At 43.3% G+C, this 18,869-nt stretch overlaps 1 protein-coding gene across 2 annotated transcripts in view; it reads right to left on the reverse strand.

Annotated features, from left to right (window-relative positions):
• The window catches only part of GRHL2 (grainyhead like transcription factor 2), a 499,408-nt gene that overhangs the window by 173,496 nt on the left and 307,043 nt on the right, over positions 1-18,869 (reverse strand). For both annotated transcript variants that reach the window (XM_078686942.1, XM_078686941.1), the window contains exon 8: positions 1,705-1,799. In XM_078686942.1, the coding sequence (XP_078543068.1) occupies positions 1,705-1,799 (95 nt within the window). The remainder of the gene's footprint in view (positions 1-1,704; positions 1,800-18,869) is intronic.

An 18,869-nucleotide genomic window follows, 5' to 3' on the forward strand; every position in this document is an offset into this window, starting at 1 on the left:
GCTGATGACAAGCTGAGCTCGTCATGACCGGATGCCCATGCGGGGATAATTCCCCTGCTGTGCTGGGCGTTCCATTGGAACGGGCGTGGTCATGATGAGCTCAGCTCGTCATCAGCACAGCGCCACCGTGCTGCATGACAAGCCGAGCTCGTCATGAGCACCGCGGCACTGGGCGCGGCCCCCCACGGCGCGGGAAATTATCCCCGCGGCAAAGGGGCTGGTGAAGCTGTTTTCCAGAATGTAATCAAGGTCTTATGTTTACACATCCGCCAACCTTTGCCCACTCACTATAAACCACTCCCACATATTCTGTTAATTCAATGATCAAGAGAAAGAACAAAAAACATTTGCTTTCCGTCAACTCAACAGTCTGTATGATGTTGGGAAAGATAAGACTGTCTAAGGGAAAAGGGGTTGCATAGGCATTGAATGAGGTTTAGAAAAAGATTCAACGATTCTTGCTGCAAGTCTAAGGTAGTCTGAGGTTGTTCTCATATAAAACACTCATGAATAGGCATTTTGGGAACTACCAGAGACATGTGTTTCTCAACTTTGCTGGCCAGTTGGCATCTAGTGAGACCCCTTTGTGTAAATACAAAAATATTATTACGTTGCAGATTTGTTTTGAAGTACATAAAATGAGGGATTTAGCCTAGTGGAACAGGTATGTAGCTTTTGCCTAAACCCAAAGGGCCTGATTTAGAGTTCGGCTGTAAGGGAAGACCCTTTCCATTTGGAAGGAAATGCTGAATGGTATCCGATGCGAAAAACTCCTTCCCAGCACTATGCTTAGGCTGGGGGAAACTTTCCCATTGTGAGCTTCAGGACTGCATTGACCTAACCATAGAGATATTTTTGATCCGATAGAAGTTACCTCATAGAATTTAACAGTTTATAGCAACGTCTGCAGATGGACTATATTTGCGAAATTGTACATGCAGTTCAGAAACTTGGCCAGGTGTTCAATGTTCTCTATAAACAGGAATTGTTTTTGCGAAGCTCCTTTGGTTTTTTAGATTGTAGTTTAAGAGAAAGGTGTCAGGAGTTTAAGGAAGCTGGATTTTTAGATCTCGTAGAACATCTAAGAATTATATGACTGCAAGAATTCAAAATTTGGGAACTAAGAGATTTTTCTTCCCAAAATAATCATGATTAAATATGTCTCAGTAGAGAAGGTGACATGAAGCATGCACTTGGTATGTAGACAACAGATCAAATACGGCTGGATTTTATTTACTTCATTTTCAAATAACGTCATTGGGTCTCCGCAGATGAGGCAGATCCTGGTTTTTTGAGGAGGGCGACAAGACAATATCAGTGGGATGATGGAAGGACCCTTTTAAAGAGGTAGAGAAGATATTAGGCATGATCCTTTCATGAGGTTGGTCATCTAGGGAATCTTGTTTTGGGTTCAGGTATTCTTTAAACATCAAAGGGGGTGGAGTGTCATGAAGGAGTAGGCTGTGTAGTGGTGTGCTAAGGTAATGAATGAATGCTGGAGAAACTCTTAGGAGTTTGGGGTTCTGAGGCAATGAAGTTTGTTAGGCTAACTCTATTCCACTGCTGCATTGTAGATCTTTGGTGAATGAGTGAAATACAGTGGTCTGAGTACAAGCCTGCCAGTTTTCTAGAGTAATTTGTGTGAACACAGACTGGACTAGTGCTAGAGACAAAAAACACATGAACACATTCACCAGTACTAACCTTAGCTTCTTCATTAACATCCCAAGTAAATGACACCGCATTGTATGCAATTTCTTCAATATTTCCAATTGTATTAAAGCTTTCTTTGTAGTCCGCTGAAGAAAGAAGAGAAAAATGTAAAAGACAATGATTCATCATGTTGAGCTTGTGTATTAGCATTATATCACTACCAATGCACTAGTATTTCTTAAAATGCTGTTATTTTGTGTAGAACGGTGCTTATTACTGTACATGCCTGGTTATCACTTAAGAGTGCGAACAATTTTCCCTTTTAAAGTCTCTTATTTTATATGTATTTAAATTGTTGGCAGGACCTGTTTCTTTTCATATCCAATTATTTTATAAAATAAAAATCACAATCAAGGTGGTGTGAGTGGATAGAAAATGTACTTGGTGCACGTCATACATCCATGATTGTGTGATGATTCAAATCCTCTTTCTGTGTATTACAATTCTGCCCCACCAACATGCGCTTTACAAAGGCATCTGCAATAGCCCTATTGTTGGTACAACAGTGACTAGATCAAGAATGGGAGAGAAAGTATGTGGGAAGACAATATTCATTCTCTGGAGATGAGGAGCCACTAAACTCCCAAACAGATCTAACTGGAGTCTACTTTTTCTGATCTCTTCTTCAATACCATTGCAGAATAATTAAAGAGTAGGCATGTATTGTGGATGATGGCCCCAAAGGAGCAATACCAGACAAGACAGGAAGAGTTTTCATAGGGAAGGGGTGTTGTCTTGGTCTGTCCAATGACTTCTGAGGTCTGAACTGTGCGACCTATGGGAGGCAGTATAAAAGCCACAAGGTTCTACATTTCCCAAATATGAAATCTAATTGATGATTAATCAACTGCACCCCATCCAAAATAGCACCTATTTTAATATAGCGTATGAATAACTGGGGAGCAAATATACAGTGGACAGTATGTGAGTCTTAATTTTAGGCATTTTTGTAGGTTAATCAAATGAATAAGCCCAAAACTTTGTTCCTTAATGGTTGTGCTAATGTAACTTAACACCGATATGCTATACTTTGAGACTTATTTAATTAACTCTGGTTGTGTTCTCTGTAATTTGTGTGCCGAATTAGCGGAAATGTATGGAGATCGAATCCTCGATAAGGTAAAGTCCTCTTAGATAGCAGTCATTTGAAATGAATGACTAACTGTTAAAATGACAACTGTAGGAAGCTGGCTCTCTATGTGATATATCAAGAATCTGATATACGATGTAAAGAGTCCAGGGGTTCCGTTGTGCATGGACAGGGGCTTGCTATCCAATCCCAAAGTACTCTACTAGGGAATAGTGTGGCCGAGCAGCCTTAGGCTTAACACAGAGGAGTGAAAGATATTTGCAAATACATACAATGATCGATAAATGACACACACGACTTAAGAAGGAGATCCACACCAATTCATAAAAATAACAAGTACCTTTATATATGTTTAGACATCGGGAAGTACGTTTTTTAATTTAAATTATTTTCGATTTAAAAATGTATTCTTAGTGCAATTTCTAAGTACTGCAATGTGTACTGAGAGTAATAGGACTGACTGGCACAGACGCATATCTGCTCATGCAGGTATGCCCTCACATGTAATATTCAGCACCCTGCCTTAGGGCTGTTAGGCCTGCTGTAGGGGCATCTTACAAATATTACATGCAGTGTTAGGGGACATGGCACACAAGGATGTGTGACATGTCGTGTTTTCACTTTTGTGTGCACCAAGACAAGCAGCCTGCAATGGCAGTCTTGCATGTGCTTGGTAATGGGTCACTTAGGGTGGCACTATTCATGCTGCAGCCCTTACAGATGCTCTTTAGTACCTCAGACCCTAGGAACCCAGGTACCATTTACTAGGGACTTACAGAGAGTACTAAAGGTTTTGCCAATTGGGGTAACAATTGTATAGTTTTGGGAAGGAGTTCTGGCACTGGGGACCTGGTTAGCAGGAACCCAGTGCACTTTCAGTCAAAATCACATTATGTACTAGACAAAAAGTGAGGGTGACCATGTCAAAAAGGGGCACTTTCCCACAATAACTATATTTTGGAAGACAATATTCACTATGAAGGTGAGGAGCCACTAAAGTCCCAAACACATCAAACTGGAGTCTATTTTATCTGAATCTTATTCCTTCATGACAATCATTGCATAATATATTAAGAGAAGACATGTATTGTGTCTGGCTTCCCCAAACAAGCAATACCAGAAAAGACTAGAAGAGTATAGCTATCACACAGAGAAGGAGTGTTGGCTTGCCCTGTCGAATGACACATCGGAGGTCTAATCTTAGCGACATATGGTGTGTAGCTGCAGTGGGATTTTTCAGTGCATGGGAATAGGTTTCTTCAGTAGAATAGGTAAAGTGGGTCTCCACTGTACACCTCATTTGAGAAGTCTTCTGTAGAGCATGGTACCCGTGTCTGGAGACACAAGAATGGTCTTCCAGCAAGTGTGATTCATGTATGGAACTACCTTGCAGCAGGAAAGGTCAGTCCACAGTCAATAACCAAATTCCAAAGAGCATGTGATCTACACATAGATGTCATCATTGTGAAAGAGTATGGTTAGACTATATATGGTCTATAGCCCTGTGTCAGATGATGGATACTGCAAGGCTCATTGGACTTTATCTGCAAACAACATCCATTAAAAAAACTAAAATGGAGCTAAAGTCATGAATATTTTAGAGCACCTGGAATGGGATAACGTTGGGATGATACAAAGGATTAGGGCCATAGCTATCCTTATCACAGCAGGTACAGTGACATTGTGGCCCAGGGCTATGAGGGACCCATTGCACCCCAGTTATGGTTGTTCTTTGATACCCAATAGAGATCATGTGGGAGAGTTAAACTTGTTGCATAAGGACCCTTAGCACCTTTGCTTTGACGCTGTCAACGTCCATTGTTTTTCCCAATTTTGCGTGAAATAGAAATACATTCTTTACATATAATTTTCAGGTCGAGTAATTCTCTTGTCGTGCTGTGCACCATCACCTGATCACATTAATAAAACTCCTAGCAAGTCAGGCTAAGAAGATCAGCTAAATCCAGATTATAGCCAATCAACACCCTCATTCCATGCATCAATATGGACTATCACTCTCAGAGGAATGACATTGATCTTGATCACAAGTCATGTTTTCACATATGCTCGCTAATAATTGTATGAAATTCTACAAAACCTTCTATTTATATTGGACGGATGATATCACTTACAAACCTGGTGCTTTTTTAGGCATGTCTTCTGATGATTATGCGTCATCAGTTCAAGTAAGCATGACGCTATTAGGCTGAAATAATATTTGTGAAAACCAGGAGGAATAGACATCAGAATGTGGAAAGCTAAATGTCGTCTTATAGAACTATTGTATCCTACATATCGCTTACAAAAATATTGTCCAGTTGGATGTAGATTTTCTGTTATCTACTGCCAATGTGGTGATTTTTTGGTAAACTATATTTAGGGCACAATGTGGGGTCAGGCAATATTTTGGTTATTATATTATGGTAACATACCACCAGGGGACATAGGTCTCATTCTGTGCTGTTCAGTCCACCACGTGGGTGAAACATTTACATCTGGAATACACAGTAAGAGGCAATTATCCAAGTGAAGTGATTACACTTGTGGAAAGGTAATATCTGAATCCATTGCCAGAATATATTGGAAAACTGCACACTACACATGGGAAAACCTTGATGGAAGTATAAGGTGACAGGCCTCTGCTGGGCTTTTCAGTCACATATTATGTGAATCCTTCTTTTCACCTAAAGCCTGACTTTATAAACAACTGGTCTAATGAAGGCTGGGTTTGTGTTGGTGTGTGAGGAGGTAGCGCAGTTCAATATGTCAATATGAATGAATGAAATGAGACTTCTAAAGTGCATGACTACTCTCTGGAGTGTCCCAGTGCTGAACTTGCAGTTGACCTCGAAATACAACCACATCACTATACTTGTCGAAAGAGCCATGTCTTCAGCCTTTTCTTGTACAAGTTGGAGGACGCTACCGAGCGTAGCTCCAAAGGGAGCTTATTCCAGGTCACTTATCCAAGATAGGAAAGAGTCCCTTCGCCCATTCTCATGCGCCGGACCTTAGGGATCCTGGCCAAGTGGCCATGGGCTGACCGTAGGTTTCTGGAGGGGGTATAGAAACTAAGGGGTATATTCACAAGGAAATGGAGCAGTACTGTGCTGCGGCAAATTTTGCAGCGCCACACTGCGTTGTTTAAAAATGCAGGAATGCACCTTATTCTTGTGAATACAGCGCTCCCCTGTGTTTTCCATTGCGCTGGCGCAAAAAATAACTGTCTAGCGCCAACACAAACCCCCCCTGTGCCATAGTGCGTATTGCTTTGTTTATGTGCTAGAAGGGACACTTTACTGCACATAAACAAGCTTTAAATGTGATTTGTTCTTTCTATGTGTGCTGGAGAAAGAGCAAAAACGAGGAGAAATAAAAGTATTTCTCCTTGTGGCGCCAATCTAACGCCTGCTTTTTCATGCCATGGATGTATGACGTTACAACGCATACTTTTACAACGCCTGCCTTTACAACGCGGTTTTTACCACGCATACCATTACAACGCATAGCGCTTTGGGGTGCTGGATAGTGAATAGTTTAATTTACTATTCCAACTCCAGTCCCCGTGGATAGTAGGGAAGGTTATTGGATAGTAAATTAACCTATTCCCTATCCTAGAGCGCCCCCCAGAGCAATGCGTTGTAATAGTTTGCGTTGTAAAAGTTGCGTTGTAATGGTAGGTCGTTGTAAAAGTTTCGTTGTAAAGGTTGTATACCATTGCAGTTTAATGCCCACAGCAACACCATTGCATGCCCCTTTCATGTAGGTACCTGAATGAAAGGGTACCACATTTACAATGCGGCGTTAAGGGACCCAAAGTGGCTTAACAACACTTTGTGAATATGGATCAGGGTATTGTGCCACCGGAATGTCAGTAAAAGTGACGTTCAGGTGCAATTCCCTTGTAAATATGCCCCTAAATATAGCCCTAAGATAGGCTGCCCCAGAATGGTAAGTGCTCTATGGACTAGGACCAGCTTTTTGTAGAGAATTTATCGGCATTCAGGTGCAAAGACACGCGTGATCTTGTGGGCAGGTGAAGTAGAATGTTTGCCCCCATGTTTTGAAGCTTGTTAACCAGGTAGTCCGGGAGTCCCGCATTTCCAAAGTCCAGTCTAGATTTTTTGAGTGACTAGATTACTATCCTTTTTGGGGACAGGGAAAGATAGTGTAAATGTTTTTCAAGAGATTCCAAGAGCCAAAAGCATGCTACGACCACCGACCTGATCTGTGGTTGGAATGACAAAGCATAATCAAATTTGATGACCAGGTCTTTGACTCCCCTCCAGAGGTCCAGGGGTTGTGGCATTTTTGGGCCACAGCATCTGCCAGTCCAGAGGATTAGGGCCAAAGAACAAGACCTCTGTCTTTTCTGCATTGCATTTTAATTGATGTAAGGAGATCCCGCGAAAGACACAGGAAAGACAGGTTTTAATTGACTGTCCCGAAATCTCCTCTCCCCTCCCATAGGTAAATAACTGTGTGTCATCGGCATATGTGATCACAATGACCCCCCGGGCCTTTGGAGTAGTGTGGCTCACTGGTTAGAGGCAGCAGACCCGAGAGCAGAAGTCGGCCCGGGACCAGGGTTCGATTCCCGACGCGGCAGGGTCGTGGACCTTGGTCAGCGGACTCGATAATTCTCGCTTCGGTGCTTACTCTAATCAGGGATCACACTCGGCAACTCTGGGCATTAGCTTGCCTAATCTCCACAACGGCCCCACCAATTCCGGGGATGCCTGGCTCCACCTTGGGGACTCCCAGCAGGGACCATCCCACAGGGAAAGCCAGGACGGGTTCCCCAGAGTTATACAGCGCCGGGACGCCCCGTTGCTGGGGCAGCTGTGCGCTTTACAAGTATACTACATTTACAAGTATACTACATTTGTTAACTGTGCTAGACGAGTAAGTTACGCTTTATGCAAAGTGGGGCACAAGGCCGACCCTGGCAGCATTCCTACTGTCTACTCAAATGCACCAAAGGAGTATGGGGAAACCATATCCCTCTATCCTTCAATCCTTCTATCCTTCAATAAGGAAGCTATCCAGTCTAGACCCACTCCACCTATACCAAAGGCCTGGAGACGAGAGACGAGCTAGGAGCATAGAGTGAGGGACTGCTAACGCGGGATTACTGGTTACTAATTATCTTACCAAATCCCAAACTATGTCGACTGAATCGTTGGTACCTGTCGTTGAGTAAAGGTAATCTCGCAATAAGTCAATCAATTTAAGAACTTACAACACTCTAAATGACCACTGACCAAATTTAAGTTTTAAAGATTTAATATAAAGTCAAAGATAACTGAAGATACAAACTTCTCAAAATGAGATTCAAAAGGTAAATTGGTATCACTATAAACATGAACTTCTTGAATAATCTAAGTCTGAAGAACAAAATAATAAGTACAAGGTCAAAGACCATAAGGGTTGTCAAAATAGATATAAGTTGCAACCTCAAAGTCATTACAGAAAAGAAAATTAAGGTTAGTCTGTCCCTACACTATTTTAAATGACATCCCTACTTAGCAAGATCTTAACCCTCTAGGTGTCAGCCGTGGTGACTTCCTAAGAAGATCACGCACTTCTCTTGACTTTTCTCTGATAATGGGTCTCTCCTGATCAGCCTATCTGCCTACCCATCCGCTTCCTTAGGCTCCCAAAATCATCTGCTCTGTTCTCCTCCCGGGTCGCTTTCCCTAATACCAAATCACATTTCCAATAGAAACGCCCCTTGGGACGCCCCTCACGTGGTACATCTTTGCGCGGCAAACTCCATGATGGTACTCTTGAAGACCCTCGTTATAGTTGACCTTGGTTCCCAGGCTTCTTCTTCAGTGCGCTGATACCCCCTGAAATTCCTGGAAACTCCTACAGGCCTGCGCAAGGCGCCACTGAACAAAGTCCCTTTCATTCGAGCTGATTAGGACCCTCGCACCTGCATACAGCTCGTCCTGCAGTGGGCCTCAAATTCCAGACTCCACCATATCTTTAGTCATAAAACACTCTCAAAGCTCGGTGCTGGACACCTCGCGACCTTTTCTCTAACGAGCACATGACGATTTACACGACATGACATTATCTCCTCTGGCCTACTTGATTTACATGCAGCAGGTCCCTGCACTCTTAAAACGTTAACTTGATTTAAACAGCAAACATTCTTAACTAGCATACGTTTCTAAAATAACACATCTATAAAGCATATACTTTTAACCCTAAGTTCAATAGTACATTTTGGAAGAACCACGTCAACCTTATCTCACATTATTTTAGCAGCACGTTCAGGTTTGCTGTGAATTGCCCTAAGGCCTACACATAATACTGGATTTTCAAAGTTACATTTAATTCGGACATGATTCTTTTAACATGAGAACATGAGGTTTTCACATATATTCCAACATTTCTACATTAATCTCACACCGTTATAATTATAGTCACTCTACTTAACATTCTATACATTTCACTACTAAATATAAAACACTCTGTATATTTCACTCCTGGATATAAAACACTCGTGTGCAAAACATGTTTAAACTAACTACGTGCTTGTAAATATGGTGTACTTATACATTTTTTCTCAAACTTGTGCTCTCTCAGTCCCCCCTTTGATGACCTTCAGGGGTCATCATCACCAAGACACTAAAAAAATGTAGAACCCTTCAAAGAGAAGACAGGGCAGTTCCACCTCTTTTCATACTCTCTAATGCTTTCAGACTCTTATATTGAGTGTCCTGCATCGCTGTCAACTCTTCTTCCTGTTTCTTCATAGCTCTCTGTAACCTATTTGCTCTATAACATTGATACAAACGCACCAATCCCCACAAAGTGATTACACAAATCACAATTATGATGATGGGTTTCAATATGTACCAAACGATACCCTTTCCTAAGTTGGCAAACCAACTTCCAACTTTACGCATTCCATGACCTACTTTTTCCCACACATTTACCTTTGCTAGGTCCTCAATTTCGTAGTGTATGGCAGTGATGTTTTGTATATACTTCTCTAGAGGTTTTGAATTGTCTGGAATGTAAGTACAGCATTCCTGGACCTTCAAAGCCTTACAGACTCCTCCCTCTTTTGCTAACAGAACATCTAGAGCAAGTCGGTTCTGAAGAACCATTGCCCTAATCGATTGCATCTCCCCTTCTATCAGCATCAATGATCTTGCAGTACTAGCAGATAGCCTATCTACGACTGTAGCTAACCTCCTAATTTTGATGTCATTCATTATCAATCCTAAGAAAGGGAATGCAGCACCGAGTACATCTCCAACTACTTCTGCTGCACCCAGCCCTCGCTTCCATCTAGTTGATATTTCTTTCTTAGGCGTGTCTAAATTCTCAACATGATATATTTTAGGGAAGACAACAGCCAGATAGCATGATCCGTACCAATTATCTGGTAACTTCACATAGGCACTTCTTCCACATACAAAATATACATTTGGTATTGCTTGCATCCCTTTCAAAAAGTTCTTAGAGTAATACTCCAATTGAAAGGCATGTTCACAATGGACTTGACCTACATAAAAGTTTTCATAATATGAGTAACTCCTGTGAATGCACAGTTTTCCCCGTTTATCCTTATCCAAAGCAATTGGACCAATACTACCTTTTCTTTGATGTGCCCTCTCCTCCTTGGTCCAATCTGTTTCCCATTGTCCTGATGCTTTCAAAATCTTCTGCCTCCTGTATCTAGTATCTACCTGTGCTATAAACTTTTTCTCAACTTCTGATATTTGACAAGTCAGATTATTCCTTCGAGCATGTGAAGTATCTAACGTTTTCCATGGAATAAACCATTTGTGTAATCTGTCTTCGCTTTTGTAGTAGTCCCATTTGTTCAAATGCTTGAAATTCGGAACCTCCGGCAATGTCGAGTCGAAATTCGAGAAATAATACTCGAATCCTTCTCGTCCATAAAACATGCTCAACAATAAACTGCACGTTATTCCATATGTCAATGGAAGATGATGGTATCTGATACCCTCCTCCACTGAAGCTGGTAATTGCATACAAACGTAACAATCCTTTACTTCCATGGCATCAACATATTCATAAAGCAATTTAGCATAAGCATTTGACTTGTAATTTCCCTGTGATTCATCGGTGTGAAGCCTTTTTATTTCTGCATCTAACAATGCTTTGTCTTTCTCATTGATGTTTCCCTTCTCTTTAATAATGGTAGTTTTCGGTGTTGATACTCCCTTATCCTCCTTAACTGCGGTTTCATCCCCTTCGTGTCCCGCTAGGAATGAAACAGTTACTACTAAAATTATAAGAGAAACCACTACCCCTAAAAGTGTAACAGCTATACATTTTGCCCTGCGGTTCGGGTTGCCAGCCTCCATGTTCTCAAACAGTTTAGTTCTTGACTTTCTTCCAGCATTCACTTCTTCTCCTTTTCAAACAAAGTCTTTCTCTCCTGCAATGTCTTTCGTTGAACACTTGGAAGCTTGACAATTTGTTTCCGCAAAACAGTTCAAAGTCCAGTAGAAAATAGACAACCCTAGCCCTTCTCCATCCACTAAAATGAAACCCCTACCATTTTTCTTCTTCCACTCGGCGCTAGGTTATCTTGCAAAAATTTTACAATTTCTTTTCAACAGTCTTATTTTCGTCTGAAGTTATGTATGACTCAAGGAGTGACACTACGTCTTCATAAATGTCCATCCGAAGTATCATTCCCTCAGGTTCTGGGCAGTTCGTACCACAACATGGAAAGTCAACTTTTTCTAGAATTATTCTCCTTATTTCGCTCAAGACAAGTGGACGGACAAAATTGAGAGTTAGCGTTTTTTCAATTTCCACTCCTGGTACTATCAGTTCTACATCCACAATTACAAAGGGGTCCGTTCTAATCAAGATCACTTTCTTCACCTTTCCAGTTCTGCGCCCCTTTGAAGACATTCACAATATGGTATTAATCCACAACAATAAGCGCTCCTAGCATTTCCACTACTCGCTCAAGCATTTCCAAACGAAGAAGAGTTCCCTCCAATATTGGATATCGTGAACAGCAAACTGGAAACTCAACTGTCTCTAAAATCAATTTTCTTATTCCACTCAGGAGAGCAGGATGAACGATGTTGAGTGTCAGCAACCTTTCGGTCTCCGCTCCTGGCAGTAGAAACCTTATTTGCACTGTGATGATCGGGTCAGTTCTGATCAGTTCCACTTCCCTGATCCTCCCTGTTCTGTGTCTCCCAGACATCTGCAACGAGGTAGGTCCAGTCGGGAGTAGAGTATCTTCTACTAGGCACTCGCACCCTACTTGATCTTCTAAGACCCTCCTCGGCTTGATCCTGGATATCTTCTTCTGGATCTGAGTCTTCGGATATAGGAGTAAGCGTTTCTTCCTGGGCCGACCTCAAACTTAGCCTTCTTCTCCTTGTTGGCCAAGTGGCAGCTCCAAGCCTTATTCTCCTATTTCTTGTCCTCTCACTTGGTTCTTGGTCGCTCTGATACGGATCTGAGTCTGAGTCGTATTCACTTCTGCTCTCTCCTTCAGTTGCGTCTTCTTTCTCACTGCCGTCCTGCTTTCGCTCTTCTTCTGAATCCGTTGCGTTCCCAACTTCTTCCGACACCCCCTCAGCTGCCTCAATCCCTTCTTGCGACTCTTCTTCCACTTCCGGGCTTTCGTCTGGGATGGGAGCTGTTCCTTCTAGAGGTGCTGGAACTCTTCTAGTATGGGATGCATGGATCCAATTTGGCAGCCCCCCGCACTTCACCGCGGTGTTCGTTATCAGGATTACCTGAAAGGGCCCACGCCAGCGAACATCTAGGCAGTTCTTCCGGACGTGTTTTTTAACTAAGACCCAGTCCCCTGGGTTCAGATCATGACACAGGTTCCTCGATGCTGGAACTTCAGCCGCATGCACCTGAAGGGACACAGAATGGATGGCGTCAGACAGTCCTTTACAATAATCCAAGATCAGATCATCTGTAATATTCAATAGAGCAGTAGTTGGAACTGTAGGAAGTCTCATGGCCCTCCCCATCAGGATCTCGTGGGGAGAGAGACCTGTCCTCCTATCAGGTGTGCTGTGCATGCTCATGAGCACTAAAGGAAGAGCATCTGGCCAACTCAAAGATGTGGATGCCACTACTTTAGCCAATCTATTCTTCAACGTGCCGTTCACTTGTTCCACAATTCCTGAAGCTTCTGGTCGATAACTACAATGCAGCTTTTGATCGATATTCAGTGTGGAGCACAACATCTTCACTATTTCGCTGTTAAAATGTTTTCCTCTGTCAGATTCCAAAGAGGCAGGCACCCCGAAGCGCGGTATCAACTCCCTGAGCAACAATTTAGCCACTGTGAGTGTATCGCACCTACGTGTAGGGTACGCTTCAACCCATCTGGAAAATACGCATACAATCACCAACACATACCTAAGGCGATTGACTCTTGGCATTTCGATGAAATCTAATTGCATTCTATTGAAAGGCCCCCCCGACCTCCCAATGTGACTCAGTGTGACTGGTGTTCGTTTGCCTACGTTCAGTTGTTGGCAGGTAACACATCGCTTACATACTGATTCTGCTGCTATTCTAAATTTAGGGCAATACCAAGTTTGCCTAAACACTCTCATCATAGCATCCCTTCCTAGATGTACTGGACCATGTATTTCTCTCGCCATGGGATTAGCTAATTCTTCAGGTAACACAGCTCTCCCATCTGCTGAAACCCAAAAATCCATTTCACTTCGCACACAACCTGCTATTTCCCATGCCTTTTTCTCTGTTTCAGGTGCGTTCTCCTGCATTATTCTTAAATCCTCCCAAGTGTCTACAGTTTCTAACATCATACTTAATTCAGTCTTTTCTTCTGCACCTTCTATTTCCACCTTTGAGAAAGAATAATTTTGTTCCGCACAATAGCGTGCGACTTCATCAGCGTATCTGTTGCCTTGTGACACAAAATCTGTATTCTTAGTATGAGCTACACATTTTACTATTGCAATATCAACTGGACCTTGCAATGCTTCTAACAACAGCCGCACAAATTCTCCATTTCGAATGGGCGAACCAGAGGAGGTCATGTAACCCCTCTGAGACCACAACTGCCCGAAATCATGAACCACACCGAAACCATATTGGCTGTCCGTGTAGATGGTGACTCTCTTTCCATTTCCTGCTATGCAGGCACGAGTTAGGGCAATAATCTCTGCTACCTGTGCGGAATGTACTCCTTCCAGGCAAGCGGCTTCTACAACTCCAGTAATAGTACAAACAGCATAAGCTGCTCTCAACCGACCAGTATCGTATCTTAAACATGAGCCATCAACAAAATAAATTTCATCGGGGTCTGACAATGGCTCATCCACAATATCTGGTCTGGGTTTCGTGCATAGTTCAGTCACATCAAGGCAATCGTGGTCTTCACATCCTTCGCCTTCTATTACAGTGGGTAATGGCATCAAAGTAGCAGGATTCAAGACAGAGCATCTCCTGAGAGTCACGTTCTCTGCGGCAGGTATAACTTGCTCGTAGCGCGTGAGCCTACTATTGGTCAGATGCTGCGTCTTCGTCCTGGTCATTAGCAATTCAACTGAATGTGGTACATACACCACTACTGGATGTCCCATCACAATACTCTCGCTCCTTTCAATGCTGACACCCGTTGCAGCAACGGATTTGAGACATCCGGGCAACGCTGCGGCTACTGGATCTAATGTAGCCGAAAAATATGCAACTGGTCTACGGGCATTTCCGTGGGTCTGTGCCAAGACTGACAAAGCACATCCCTCTCTCTCACAGCAATAGAGTGAAAATGACTTTTCGTAATCTGGCATTCCCAGAGCCGGAGCACGACATAAATCGTCTCTCAGCTGTAAAAACGCCACTAGACATTCTTCATCCCATGGTACCGGATCACTCACCTCCTTGTGCGTCAGTTTCTGTAAGGGCTTTGCTTTCAGTGAGAAGTTAACTATCCACTGTCGGCAGTAACCCACCATTCCTAGGAACATTCTAACTTCTCTCTGTGTTGTAGGCGCATTCATTTTCATTATTGCCTCAATCCTCTCTGGTGACACCTTACGTTTCCCTTTTTCTAACCTGTGCCCTAGATACTGTACTTCTGTCAAACAATACTGCAACTTGCTCGGAGATACCTTATGTCCATTTTCAGCTAAATGATTCAGTAAGGCAATTGAATCTGCTTTACAAGCTTCCTCTGTTTCTGACGCAACAAGTAGGTCATCTATGTACTGTACCAGAACCGAGTTCTGTGGCAGTACTAGATTCTCAAGATTCTTTTTCAACAACTGATTAAAGATGGATGGGCTATCTGTGAATCCTTGTGGGATTCGACACCATGTTAAAACGCAATCTTCCATTTTAAAAGCAAAAAGATACCTGCTCTCTTCATCCAATGGGATTGAAAAGAAAGCCTGACAAAGATCTATCACTGTGAACCATTCTGCTTGACATGGTATTTGAAATAGATTCACTGAAGGATTCGGTACCACGGGACAACATGAAACGACTATGTTGTTAATTTTTCGTAAATCCTGAACTATCCTAAACTTCCCGCTAGGTTTCTGCAAACCCATAATCGGGGAGTTACAAGGACTACCCACGATTTCTTTCAGTATTCCCTGCTGTATCATTGACTCGATCACAGGTTTTATTCCCGCAATCGTTTCCTGGGACAATTTGTATTGAGGCGTTCTTGGAAACTCAACATTTGGTTTTACCAATATTTTTACCGGCTCTACCCCCTTAATCAATCCTATTTCTTCTCCTGTGAAATCCCATACCTCTGACGCCACTGCATCTCGTAGGTCTTGAGGAAGATCTTCTATTGTCAGAGTAGGATATAGTTCTACACAAGATTTTGAATTCTTCGTCGGTAGTCTGTACCTCCACTCCTTGCGGGGTGCAGTATATGGTGCAATTCAGTTTGCACAACAAATCCCTTCCTAACAGACATACCGGACTCGAGTCACAAACCACAAACTGATGTTCGTTCATGTGGTTTCCTATCTTCACAGACACTGGTTCGGTCAAGGGACTTGTCATTCTTTTATTTGCGACTCCTACCACCTGAATTGTTTCCCCTGACATTGGCAAGTCTGGAACCACCGCTGATCTCAGAGTCGAACGAGTAGCCCCAGTGTCCACTAAGAACGTAGTGGGACACCCTGCCACTTCTGCCTCAACAAATGGCCCTCTTTGATCCACTTCTAGGACTGCCCCGAGGGTACAATCCTCTTCACTGCTCACCCGTTGTCCTGTCAATGGGTCAATGTAATAACACTTTTCTTCCTCGATAAACAGAGGCATTTGTTTAAAGACCTTTCCCCCAGCTGCTATCTTCGGTGGCTGTGGGAATTGGGCCCGTGGAGCCGAAGTCCCCCCTTTGGCCACCTTACTGCTTGGAACTGTCACCTTCTGCACTGAGTCTTCTTGGACCTGCTCTTCTACTTCTAGCTCTCCATTTTCAGGGTTAAAGGGACACTCGCGTCGCCAATGCCCCACCTGGTGACACTGATGGCACTTTGTCGTTTTCTTTAAAGTGGCAAAGTCTATCCTAGGTCTCTGCCCTTCCTCATTGTCCTTATTCTGACCGTTTGGCTTTCGTCCCATCCCCTGTTTCTGCTGGCCACCCTTCCCAGCGGACTGCATTTGCACCACCATCAATTTCTCCTTTAGATTCTTGGCTTTAGAATCTATCTCGTCACTGCAGTACCTCGCATAACGTAAAATCTCATCTAGTGGTTTGTTCTGCCAACAGATTAAATGTTGCTGTATCATCAAACAAATATCAGGTCTCAACCCCAAGACAAACTTTGACACAAACTGCCCTATATCATTGGGATCCATTACATCTAGTCCACTGTATTGCTTGAATGTTTTCAGCAACCTCTCATAAAACTCATGCACGGTCTCCTTCGGTTCTTGCCTTGTTCGATCTATCTTTACCCAATCTATATCCTGTGGTGGTACCTTATCTTTCAGCCATGCTATTACCCTTTCGTACTTTTGCATGACAATCTCGGACGGTCCATTAGTCCGAGCATCCCTCACTGGTTCAGTATTTGGCCATTCAACACTAGTCTTGCACGGGGTACACAAATCAGATGGGACCACGATGTCAAACAACGTGTTCAAATCTATCCACAGTACTTTCGAGATTTTGACAAACCTCTCTACCTGTTTATACCATTCGACTGGATTGTCCCGCAACTTCGGAAATGAGTTGGTAAATGCAGCTAAATCTCCTCTACTCCAGGGCACATGTACATAATTTCCGTTTGATATTTCTCGCAAAGGGAATGCCTCCATCTGCATTACCCTTCCCTCAGGGGTCATCACATTTGTACTTCGCCTAACTGTGCCCTTTTTCGACCACCTTTCTTCCCATTTATCCAGTTCCCTCCACACTCTTATCCCTGTTACCAGCTCTCTTATGTGTGTTTTTAATCCAGTAGTTCTCTTCTCATCTAGATCTTGGTCTGCGTACTGTAATCTGTGGTTACTCTGTAATGCCCTTGTCCTAGACAAATCCACGGCATACCTGTCTGCCAAATCAGTCAATTTCTCATGAAACGCTCTAGCTTTCCTAGTAATATCCTTTGCCATGAACAATAACTCATCCTGTTCATACAATTCTATCCTTTCCAAAGGCAATGTTCCATCTATTATCTCATCAACATCTGATTTTAAACTGGTAACATCAAGCCTTTTTGCCTTAATTTCAGCTTTCAAGACACTCAATTTAGCTCCTCCATCCGCATCTCTCCCATCCCAGCTCCGAGATCTACGTTTGGGTATTGGTGAATTATAGGGAGTCCTCCCCTGTTCCCATCTCTCTAGGTCCCATGCCTTTCCATCTTCTCGGGGTGGGTGGTGAAACACTCCTTCATGCCTCCTAGCCTCCCTCTCCCCATCCTGGCTAGTTTCACGGGATGCAGGGTAAGATGTTCCATTACTCCCTCTTTCTTCCCTACTTCCCTGTGATTCCTGATTACTCGAGGCGTGGCGGGACCTATCGCTGTTCTCCTTTCTCCAATGTTGAACGTCTTCCCCAAGTGTATGATGAAGGCACCTAAACCTATTCTGAAAAGCCCGTACCGCCTCATCTCCTCCTTTCCCCCAGAGACGGGACATTTCCTCACATTCTACAATCCTAGTATTTTGTTCCGGCTGTTCTCTCTGATTTGTAGGACATGCATCCCCTCTATTCTCTTGACTTTGGCCTTCCCGGCCCTGACTGCTTTCGCTGGCCCCACAATGAGATACTGTCCCGTTACCCCTGCTTTCCCACTCTGGTTCTGTTCTTGTCCTGTTACTTGGAGATACTACGGACCCGTCCCATTCCCTCAAATCAGCTCTTAACTCTGAAAAAGATCTTGGCCGTGGTCCCCTTAGATCCATTGGTCCTCTCGGACCTCCCTGTTCTGAATTGGGACCGACAGTTGTGTCTAATGGGGTGTTCCATGTTACCGAACCTGGCAATTGTTTCCATGCATTTGTCACATTATTCCTCCTTTCCATCTCAATCCTTTCCCTATCCAATTGCCTTTGTTGTTCCCCTCTATCTCTCTCAGAATTATAGATCGAAACTATGGGTCCTATGGTAACAGGCACTTGAAGAGCGTCTGGCAATCCCACAGACTCAACCCTTTCTGTGGTTGGCGTTTTCTGCACCACAAACCTTCCCACTACACTCTGTACAGTGTTGTTTGGAGGTGTTTCTCCGCCTTTGATAGGTGTCCATTCCGATATAGGGAGTGGTGTATATCCCTCTATGTCATTTCCATCTTCCCTTGCGAGCCCTCTATCTTCTATTAACCCCACTCTCGGAGGTGGTCTATCCATTAACAATCTGTTTATCAGATTGTCCTCCGACTCGCTTTCCTCGTCTTCTTCCATGAGGTTTCCTCCTCCTGACACCTCCCTCATCGGATACATTTTCTCCACCTCAATAGTCTGTACTCTCCAACGCTTTTCCTCCTCATCCCATTTGGAATCTCGCACTGCCCTTACCGATCGCGTCAGTCTTTGTTGACGCCTGTTCAAATTTCGGTCGTGTGCAGCCTTAATCCATGCA

Source organism: Lissotriton helveticus, chromosome 4_1, assembly GCF_964261635.1.
Source record: "Lissotriton helveticus chromosome 4_1, aLisHel1.1, whole genome shotgun sequence".
NCBI lineage: Eukaryota > Metazoa > Chordata > Amphibia > Caudata > Salamandridae > Lissotriton > Lissotriton helveticus.